The 11,731-nt window shown below is 40.0% G+C and overlaps 1 protein-coding gene and 1 pseudogene across 1 annotated transcript in view; one reads left to right on the forward strand and one right to left on the reverse strand.

The window, feature by feature from the left end:
• Positions 1–1,624, forward strand: part of LOC131831494 (large ribosomal subunit protein eL37-like) — a 33,563-nt pseudogene extending 31,939 nt beyond the window's left edge.
• Positions 1–9,435, reverse strand: part of TBCA (tubulin folding cofactor A) — a 78,108-nt gene extending 68,673 nt beyond the window's left edge. The window contains exon 1 of the mRNA XM_059175300.1: positions 9,265–9,435. Coding sequence (XP_059031283.1) covers positions 9,265–9,317 — 53 coding nt within the window. The 5' untranslated portion in view covers positions 9,318–9,435. The remainder of the gene's footprint in view (positions 1–9,264) is intronic.
• Between the last annotated feature and the right edge of the window lie 2,296 nt (positions 9,436–11,731).

The following is an 11,731-nucleotide window of genomic DNA, read 5'->3' on the forward strand; positions in this document are numbered from 1 at the left end:
CTCTCCTCCTCATACTCTCTCTCTCTCTCTCAAATAAATAAATAAAATCTAAATAAATAAATAAATAATTTTCTGATCTTGTTTCTCTAATAAAAGTACTATCCTGACAAGTCTTTGAAGGAGGCAATTTGTTGTTGCTCCTAAAGTTTAACTAAAGTATTCATCAACTTTCTCCATCTCTCATGGTTATAAAGCAAACCTTTTCCAGATTCTTGAGCTGTTCCCCCACATATAACTGACCTATTCTCTAGTTTCCTCCATTCCTTAACTCATCTGATAAGTATGTATTAAATGCCTACTTTGTAAAAAACAATGTGTTAGACACCATCCCTCTGGTCCCCAAAAAGGTGACCAAAAAAAAAAAAAAAAAAAAAACCCGTACGGTCTTAAGAAAACCTTTGTATATCGTGACATAATGCAGAATCCTTACAATTTAACATTCTAGGTCTGGAGATCAAAAATTATAATGCTGTATTAGTTATCTAGGTGGAAATACATTTCAGCAGACTTACAGGTTTTCCAAAAACAGAGTACAGATATTTTTCAGGCAATGAATGCCATATTAAAAGCAGGATATTTTGTACTGTTCAGAACCTGAGGGATGCAGTTGAAAAGTAGATGCCTTAAAAAAAAAAAATAGATGCTTACTTGTTCTGATAACCTTTATAGACAAACTCTGAGTTAGAGCATATGTATATACATAAGACTCCCTAAGATACTTCTTTAGCACAAGTTAAAGGATCTCAGTGACAACAACAAACAGGGAAGTTGGTAAAAAACCAGAGAGGGGCACCTGGGTGGCCTAGTGGGTTAAGCCTCTTTCTTCGGCTCAGGTCATGATCTCAGGGTCCTGAAATCAAGCCCTGCGTAGGGCTCTCTGCTCAGCAGGGACCCTGCTTCCCCCCCACCCCGCCTGCCTCTCTGCCTACTTGTGCTCACTCTCTCTGTCAAATAAATAAAATATTAAAAAACAAACAAACAAACAACAACAACAACAAACCAGAGATAAAATCTTGGGGTGCCTGGGTGATGCAGTCTTAAGCTTAGGCCTCAGGCTCTTGATTCAGCCCAGGTTTGTGATCTCAGAGTCCTGAGATTAAGCCCTGCATCAGGCTCTGTGCTCAATTTGGAGTCGGCTTGGGATTCTTATACCCTCTCCCTTAGCCCCTCCCCACTATGCAAGCTCACTCTCTATCAAATAAAACAAATAAACAAACAAAAAACCAACACACAAAAATAAAAACCAAAGATAAAGGAGGGTTTGGAAATAACTATAATCTAGCATTAGAATTTTAAGAATGTCACTCTTTGGTCTCAGCCACAAAAAAAGAGCTGAGGAAGGAGATTTCATCATTTGGAAAGTATAGCAGTAAGATACCCATGTTGTGCCCCAGCTGTGGCTCTAGGCTTACCACCTTTGGAAGTCAAGCTGTGGCAAATGTGGCTATCAAGTCAAGTGGAAGAGAAAGTAATACTGGAGCACCAAGGTTAAGTGATGAAATCCCACTGGGACTGGTTGAATACGGTACCTAAAAATTGTACACCAAAGATTCAGGCACAGATCTGTGAAGGAACAACACCTAAACCCAAGATGGCAGCTGCTGCAGCATCCAATTCATCTTAAAGATTTCAACAATTATGGGGTGCCTGGGTGGCTCAGTGGGTTAAAGCCTCTGCCTTCAGCTCAGGTCATGATCCCAGGGTCCTGGGATGGAGCCCCGAATCAGGCTCTCTGCTCAGCAGGGAGCCTGCTTCCTCCTCTCTCTCTCTGCCTGCCTCTCTACCTACTTGTGATCTCTGTCTGTTAAATAAATAAAATCTTAAAAAAAAAAAAAAAGATTTCAACAATTAGTTACAAAATAAATGTTCTGGTTAGAAGAAGAGGAAGAGGAGGAGGAAGAGGAAGAAGAAGAAGAGGAGGAAGAAGAAGAGGAAGAGGAGGAGGAGGAGAGGTAATAATGTCTTTTGATAGTTGTGGTGAATCATTTATACATTTTAGAATAACAGCCTCTCAAAAACTCCCTTGACCACTCTTCCCTACAATAAACTTTACAGAAGTGCACTAAGAGTGAAACTGGCTTTGTTACATTGTGTTAGTAATATTGATACAGTATTTTTTAAACTGTTAAAAAGAAAAGATCTCTGATATAAACAGATTTTTAGGGGAAATAGGGCATCACTGCCTCAGCAGTTTACAGAAAGATGGCCATTACGAAGTCCTACAGCTGACTCAAAAACACAAGCTTCATATTCCTCCCTTCTCTCTCTGCAGCCAATCAGTGAACATAACAAACAACTAAAAAGCTCATTTTTGTCACAAGTTAAAAGAAAGCAAGTTTCACAGTCTCTCTGGGGATCAGATCATTCATCTTTATGTCCTATATCCACATTGTTTATGTATCTACAGAATGGTGGTAATGATAATAATGACCACAGTTAACATAATTAAACATTTACTACCAATCAAGAGTTTTGGGCCAAATACTTTTACATGATTACCTTATTTAATTCTCCTAATCACAATATGAGAAAGGTATTGTCACTAACCCATTTTTCAGCTAAGAAAACTGTGGCTTTTAAAGGTTAAATAACTTGCCTAGGGTTCCATATGTAGTATGTATTAAGTGGAGCCTGGGATTCTATTTGTTTAACTCAAACTGTAACAATAAATAGCTATAGTAACTATTATACTGTCATACTGTAATTGATTCAAGGGCTCCCTACTGCTTATTGTATCAAAAAAATCCTTACAGAATAAGGTTCCATTCATTCATTTGTTCAATGGAAAGACTTCTGTTGAGTACTTATTAAGTGCCCACACTTAACACTAAGTGACTGAAGATGTCAGTTCTGAGTGAAGCTGCTAAATAAATGACTTCTGGATCAGTCATATGACTGATGTTATTTAAAAATAATCTCTAGGGGTGCCTGGGTGGCACTGAGTTAAGCATCCAACTCTTGGCTTTAGCTCAGGTCATGATCTCAGTGTGGTGAGCTGCACACTCAGCGTGGAGTCTGCTTGAGACTCTCTCTTCCCTCTGCTCGCTTGCTCTCTATTATTTTTTTTAAAGTTTCTCCTAAAAAAACAACAAAATAAAAATCAGCTCCACCCTTTTATGAAGATGGTGCTGAAAGCTAAGAAGGAAGCCCCTGTTCTTCCCAAAGCTGAAACCAAAGCAAAGGCTTTGAAGGCCAAGAAAGCAGTGGTGAAAGGCATCCACAGTCACCAAAAAAAGATCCATCAGTATGTACCTATGTTCCAACAACCCAAGCAAGACTCTGTGTCTCCAAAGGCAGCCCAAATATCCTCAAAAGAGTACCCCCAGGAGAAACAAGCTTGATCACTATGCCATCATCAAGCTCCCCTGACTACTGAGTCAGCCATGAAGAAAACAGAAGACAACACCACATTTGTGTTCATTGTGAATGTCAAGGCCAACAAGCACCAGATCAAACAGGCTATGAAGAAGCTCTATGACACTGATGTGGCCAAGGTCAACACCCTGATCAGGCCTGATGGAGAGAAGAAGGCATATGTTCGAATGGCTCCCGACTATGATGCTTTGGATGTTGCCAACAAAATTGGGATCATCGAAACTGAGTCCAGTTGGCTAAATCTAAATAAAATTTTTTTCACCAGAAATTAAAAAAAACTCAGCTCTATTTGGGCAAATAAAACAGCATCATTATAGGAAATGGAACCCTGGAATAAACAGATCACACATCCAAGCATTTATATTCTAAGGATTGTGGACTAGTTATTATTAACAAAATTTTTCAACTTTGCTCTGCTACAGATTTTCAAAATTTTCTACCAAACAAAAAATGCAATGAAAACACACTCACACGCTCACGTGCACAGACACACACACACACACACACACAGGTCAAAAGATCATTTACTTACACATTCAACTCACAGAATAATATAGCTTGTGTTGGGAAAACCATGGTCATGAGTGGCCTTAAATAACTCCCTTTCCAGCTTGAAGAGACATCTGGTTGCCAGCTGTGTAGCTTCTAAAAGTCACTGCTTGCCAAGTAGTTGGCAGAAGGTGGTGAAGAGCTGACCACCTGCAATCCATTTTGACACTGCCTTTGACCATCGCTTTGGAGAACTGAATACATTACAAAAATTCCAAAAGGAGTTGGCTAAATTTCAAGGCAGGAAGTTGGCCATTTTGGCTGAACTTACTTTAACTCAAATCAAAGGGGTATGATGTGGGAGAAGAGAAGATAAAAAAACTACTAAAGCTTACAGGAAATTTTCCGGGCATATCCTAAACCTCTGCCCACCATACTTCTATCCATCTTTATAAGAAGTATATAAACAACTAAAGCTACAGGGGAAAAACTGTAACTATGTCTTTGCAAATATATGTATCATTCCTATTTTGCACTTTTATGTCAGAACAATAATGTATATCAATAGAGTATATTATATGCATTATATATGAATATATATTTAATAACATGGAAATTTTCCTTTTATGTTGTTGTTATATCTGCTGTACACAGTATATATATCATAAACAACTGTATATCAGAGGTAAAGGTATAAACATTTGGGAAGATGCCACAGTTTGGGAAAGGTACTTGCTTTAAAAAAAAAAAAATCAATACAATTTCCCCACTGATTCATGATGTAAAATTCTATAATCAAGGCTTGTAGATTTGTAATTATGGTATGTCAGCTACATTTAAACAAGAGTGTTAAAAGATTGTTAAAGTTAAACTAACACAATTGCAGTGTGAATTGTCCTAGTCTCATTCTAATCTACTGGTGTCACTTTCATTTAATCAGAGGAAAACTATGGGCCAATGTCAGTGCTATTTCCAATGCCCTAACATTCTTTGTTCACACTGGATTTTAAACCACCACCAATCTAAAATGGTTATGAAAAGATATATTTAAGAAAGTATTTTTAATCACTTAATTCACTCACCAGTGGGCTAATTTAGCAAGCTTTACTGAAAATAACTTGGCTTTAAGGTTATTAAATAAACTTCATGTTAAATGCATGACAACAGTTTGTTTTTGTAAAAGTATTTCTTGTATTTACCATAAATCTAGTAAAAAATACTTCTTTTATAAACACAAATCTTACTGGGGAATTTATGGTAGACACAGACATTGAGCTGAAATACCGTATCAACATTTAAAACATTGAGCCTCTATTTTCTTCTACTTTAATGAAAGTTATTTTCTAAATCACTAACAATTTAAACTGATACAGAAAACTACTCTGGCAAGGATTCATATTTACAGGACACAGTTAAGTTTTAATTTAAGTAAGGTACTACATTCAATTCACAGTTGTATTATCAGCAAAGAGCCTTCAAATAAATCACGGCACACAGAACAGTGCTATGTTAGCTAGTTACAGAAGTACTAATACAAATCACCCTGCTTTGACTGACTTTCCCAGTGTTAGCATCAAAAAAATTCTACGTCTTAGAAACCCCTCAACCCCAGGTAAATTGGAACAACTGATGCCACCAAATATATATATTATATATATATTTAATATATATGTTATATATATTATATATATATTATATATATATTATATATATATTTTAAGGGAGTGGGAGGATTTTCAGTTATGCACTGGAGAAAATAAAAATTGAAGAGGTATTTGCTAACTCCCTCCTAGGGCTTCTACATTAGCTGTGACCCAATGACAGATACCAGTAGGTCTAGCAATCTGCCTGAAACACAGATCTGTAACTTTAAAAAGCACCTGCCAGACCCGAACCCACCAGTACTCGTTAAATAATGACTCACATGTGAACAAAGGCTGCTGCTTGAAGAAACTGCACACATCTCTCACAGCCATAATTAGCTCTGGAAAAACAAACCTGTTACTGGGAAGGGGATATTTAAGGAGTTCTCAAGAGGTTCAGTACAAGTTAGCCTCTTTGCTGTCCAACTCTTACAAACCATTCCTAGTAACTGGACTCTTCTCTTGTTTCTAGGGTTCTAATCTCTCTCAAATTCTATTTCCAGCAATCAGATCGTTTCCCTTTGTTACCATATGAGATAACTAAGTTTCTTTAGGTCTAGGGTACCATAAGGCTTCTGCCTGTTTCTGCAAGGCCTTCCCTAAAACCCTTAGAACTTGCTTCTAGGGGTGGCTCAGTGGGTTAAGCCTCTGCCTTCAGCTCAGGTCATGATCTCAGGGTCCTGGGATTGAGCCCCACATCGAGCTCTCTGCTCAGCGGGGAGCCTGCTTCCCCTCTCTCTCTGCCTGCCTCTCTGCCTACTTACTTCTCCCTCTCTGTCAAATAAATAAAATCTTAAAAAAAAAAAAAAGAAAGAAAGAAAGAAAAGAAACTTGCTTCTACTTTGCTAACATGGCTGCCATCACTGGATTGCCTTCACCATTTGCCAACACACTGAAACTCTCCTATTTCATTCATTGATTTCTCTGTTGCCAAATACATCATCTACTTCCTGCCTATTTCCATACTCTAGTAACTTTCCACCTCTCTACTCAGATTTCTTACTAAAACCCACTATGGGAACTTCTGGATCACCTTTAGTATTCTAGCAGATTGATTAGACACTAAACTCTAAGAATTCACCCTCCCTAGGAGAGCCACCGATACTTAACTCTAGGAGTAATAACTAGAATATAATTCTAATGGTTCTCAACTCCTGGAGAGAAAAACTGAAGTAACTGGAGACAGGAATGATGACTTTAAATGTCCTCTTTCAAATAGAACTTAGGACTTCTGAAGGGAAATGAGGCTATGGGAAATTAACATCTGGCTAAAAAAAAAGGTGCTGAGAATAGATATTGGGTTTTAGACCACTGCTTTAAAAAAACCATTGAATTTGTTCACAAAACATGTCTGAATCATAAAACTACTCAAGAAGTCTCTGAAACTAAATTTGGAGGAAAGAAATGCATAACTTTGAAGGCCTTATTATTATGAAAAATTTTAAACATATACAGAGAAGAACAATGAAGCCCATGATTATTCCACCCTAACAATTATTAATATGTTCCTGATGTATCTGTGTTACCTACTTTTTTCTTTGCTGAAGTAAAATGTGTAATTTTAAAAATAGGACACTAAGACAAAAGATGGAAAAAGTCATAGTAAAATAACTTTCCAGCAAAAAATAACAGAAGAGAGACAGGGAACAGTATTTATGGATTTAGATGGTTGTCTACTAAGGTAAAATATAAATAATGAACAGTTAAAATAGAAGTTTTAGGTTTTCTAAAGAATTTATCTTTTAGTACAACTGGGGAAGCTCTACACTCAACTGTCATTAGAAAAACTACGAAAAAAAAATCTGTGGTAGACATTTCCAGTAATTTATAAACAATTTGAGTAAATACATAAATTTTAAGTAAATAGTAAATTACAAAGGGGTTTCACAAAAACGATAAATTTTTTGTACTGAAGTATGAAGAATCAAAATTAAAGTTTGATAATGCTCTACTACTGAAATAAATTGAAAACTAAACTTTATTTCCATACGCACTTGATAATTTTTGAAAGCCAAAAAATTTAGATTATTATTTAAATGGGTGTGTTTTTTCTAGAATATGTATTATAATCATATAACTACTAAAACTAATTTTATAAACTAGTGTAGGCCATTAGGATGAGAAAGGACAAGATCATACAGGTAATTAATGGAAAACTACCATTAGAAGTCATTTCTCATGACTTTTGGCCTACGCTGGTACTTCTGGCAAATAGAGTTACTAAAACGACATAACCAAAATCTAGTAAAAGTGAACAACAGAATTCTAGGATGAGTGATAGTGCAAATTATTTATATTTTCAATTATACATGTCAATTTCCCTCCTACTTCACATATCTTTAAGAATACTCTTTTAGAGCATTGCAGTTTAAGCAGTTGTAGATCAGAAACTTTGGATCTTTTTCCCTGTTCTGCCATTAACTAGCACAAGTTTAGTTTTTCTACTTTAACTTCATTAAACCTCAGCTTCTCATTTGTAAAACACGTACGCAAACAACATTATTAAGTTAACATTTACTAGCCACTTGCTATTTGCCACATATTGTGTTAAAGAGCATAGCAGGCACTGCTTCCAACAGGTGCATGAGGTGGCTACTAATTCCATTGTACAGATGGGGCAACTGAGCCACGGCGCAATGTAAGGCATTCAACAATACATAATAAATGGCAGAATCAAAATTTGAACCCAAACAGTCTCACTTGAGAAAAGGCTGTGCATTTAAGTATTATTCATAGACTCTTCCTACTGCCGTAACAATAAAGCTTCTAGCCAAGAACAGTGCAATCCTGGGTCAAGCCTCAGAGGCTGTATCTCAGTAAGTGAATTTATTCTTCCCTTTGCCTGTCCTTCCTCCGGTGGAAAGACCAACAAAGGGAGGAAAGGTAGGCAAAGAGGAAGAAGCCAAACGGCTAGGACCAGACAATTTATTTCTACTGCAAGATAACCTGCTTCTTCTGGGGGCTGTTTATTTTTTTTCCCGAGAATGCCCCATCCAAAAGTTTGATTTCCCGGGTCTGAACCATAAAAGTCTAGTAAGTATTGAAGTGTCTTAACAGCACTCGGAATTACGGCCGATTACAGGACTGGCCTACCCAGGATAGTTATTTAAACAGCATCCCACAAGCTCCGGGGCGAGCTTCGGGGAAGCTGACGGGGGAGAGTTAGGTCACGCAAGTTTGATGAGTGTGCTGGAAGTTCTCAGAGACTGGGAGTCCCGCCTGCCATGTTAGATCACAGGGCCGCAACAAGGCCTCCTTTCTGACTAGGGCCCGGATTTCGGCGTCCCCTCTAAAGTTTAGAACGGGCTAGCGCTTCCACCTGAGGGCTGGTGATGAACTGATCCGCCTCCCCCCAGTCCAGCTGGGCAGGGAGACCCGCGGTGCGCGCACACCGGAGGCAGGACCCCAAACCGCGTCCTCTCCGCCTCCGGGCCGCCGCCCCTCCAGCTCCCCAGCCGCGGTTCCCGGGTCTCCCCAACCGCCGGCGCCCGAGGGGCGGGGCGCGCCGACCCTCACCGCCCAACCGCTAGGTCTGTCCTGGAGAAAGGCAAGGGAGGGGCGTGTCCCGGCCCGCGGACTCAGGCTCCGACGCTTCCCTTACTGCGTCCCCACCCTAGCCCCGCGGGCCGCCGAGACCAAGGTGAGGCCTGGAGTCCGTAGCCCGCTTCGGGCCTGCGGAGGCTCCGCCCAACCTCTCGGGCCGCCATAAGGCTAAGGAGACGAGGCGCTGGCGTGTGCGCCGCTCACGGCTCCTTACCGCTTCACCACGCCGGTTTTGATCTTGATCTGCCTCACGCGAGGATCGGCCATGATCCCTCGAGCGCCGCGGAAAGGAGGGGTGGAGAGCTAGGGTAACCGTGGAGAAAGACGGCGCGTAGGAGGTGGTACTGTCGGCGTAGTTGCCGCGACCTCGCGCGCATGCGCAGACCCCGGCGCGGCTCTGCTGCGGGCCACACCGATGGGCGGGGTCGAGGCGGGTGGTTCGCGGGCCTGGGGATGGTCACTCTCTGCACCTGCTGTCATCGGCTTCCACCCACTTTCCCGCTCGTGGAACCTGTCCTCGTCTCGCTTGGACAGCCTTCCTTTTAGTGTTTGAACAGCCTTTCTTTTAGTGTGGACACAAGTTACACTTTCCCCGGTCTCCACAGCCTGGGCGTTGTGGGAAACTTCAGTATCTTCTCCGGTAGATTGGTTGGCCATGACATTGCTTTGCGAAATGATCTACTTAATGGACAGAATGACCTAAAAATTGTATTAAGGATTTTTTGGTGTCATCTGGTGTCAAATGGGACAAAGTAATGTATGTTTAATAAATAAACTACCATCATGCACTCAGTCAAGAAAATCTTTACCCTCTACCTCGGACCTTTGCAAAACATGTTTGCAAAACATGTAACTCACAAAGGAAATAACTCTAGGACTTATTAAAAATAATCATCACCACTTGGTTATCTTAAATATTCAACTTAAAAATTTATGTGGCATACCAAAGCTTGGGCTTGGTGGTCATACAAACCAACCGACACTGGAGCCAATTAAACAACACTGGGCACATGGGCCATTTAACCTCACCGCTGAGCCCACTGCCTTTTATCCCTTGTATGCAAAATGGAAATCATGCCCACTTTACAGAGTAGATATGAAAATTAAATCTCAGTGCCTGATGCGCAGTAGATACTCCACTTTTGACTCTTGTTTTATACTTTCAAACAACATGTCTGTTGCATAAAGAAGTGCACTTCCACACAGCCTCTTCCTGATGAAGTCCCCCAAAGGGTGCAGGGCAGAGACTCTTTTGTTTTTTTATTTCTTGGTATCATCCTTCAAAGACATCTACCCTACCCGATTGTCTTTCCCATTCCCTACACTTGATTTCCTCATTCATGGCTAGGTCTGGAACACTCTCCCACCCCTGCCAGTGCAAGACCTTTAGTTTAAATCCAGGATCAAAGCCCACCTTCTGGAGAAAGTCTGCCATGACTGATCTCTCCCTATTCAATGCTGCCTGCATGCTTTTGAATCAACCAATATTAAATTTTATTTTTAGTGTATTTCTTTTAAAAATCATTGTTTGAAAGTCCTTCAAGACCCAGGTTCCATACACAGCAGATCTGAAGTTCAGTAAATAATGTCAACCGACTGGTGGCACACTGAAACACAATTTCAAGTGACACAGCAAATTTATGACCTACTGGTGGGGGGCAGGGGTGGGGTTCCAAAACAAAACCAAAAAATAGCAGACTTAAACCAGCAAAATGCTATGGTTAGAAATCTAGCCAATAATTAATATTAAGTTACTGGGAACCCCTTTAAGGCAAAGGAACAACAGCAGCCAAACCCACAAACCAAAAGATTGTGCAACTAGGGGTCTGGAACTGTCAAGGATCTCCCTTCAGTTACGCAATAAAAGCCATGTACTCTTCATAGTCTTTTTACCTTGATTTCCAGAACTTCAGAGCTTTTGCAGGAGTTTCCCTTAGTCTAGATTTTCTGATGTAAACACTGACTGTCTTTTCCAACCCCAATTCCATCTCTACCCTTTTGTCCTTTCTTTCCTTAATTTTAATGATTTTGTATTTGTGACTTTACTGTAAACCAGTAATTACTATAACCCAAAGACAGCTGCTGCTGCTGCTGTGTATACCCAGGTCCATGCCCAGGCCCTTAAGGACAGTGTGTGTTTACCTGTGTCTGTCTATATTATATTGTACACTCGAGGCTATGGGTTAAGATCATGGACTTTGGCCCCACCCTTAAGGATAAGGAATCAGGTGAAATTGTCCTAATGTCAGGAGTTTACAGTAGTGGGTTAAGAACATGAACTCTGGCCCTGACTACCTAAGGTCACATCATAGCTCTGCTTCTTACTGTGTAAAATTGGACAAGTTATTAACCTCTCTATGCCCCAGTTTTTTCCTCTTTAAAATGTGGATGATAATAATACCCACCTCATCAGTTTGTTATAAAGCTTAAAATAAGTTAACATTTTTAAAGTGTTTAGGATAGTGCTGGTACTTAGTAAGCCCCATACAAAGTATTCATTAAATAATTAAGTAATCTGGGAAAGAGGTTCTAAACAGGAAACTAAGAACCCAGTAGGATGCACATTCATATGAATACAGAAATGTACAAAATGTACAAAATGGGGCACCTGAATGGCTCAGTCAGTTGGGCATCCAACTCAGCTCATGTCTTGATCTCAGGGTCGTGATTCAAACCCCATG

This window comes from Mustela lutreola, chromosome 5 (genome assembly GCF_030435805.1).
Source record: "Mustela lutreola isolate mMusLut2 chromosome 5, mMusLut2.pri, whole genome shotgun sequence".
NCBI classification, from domain to species: Eukaryota; Metazoa; Chordata; class Mammalia; order Carnivora; family Mustelidae; genus Mustela; species Mustela lutreola.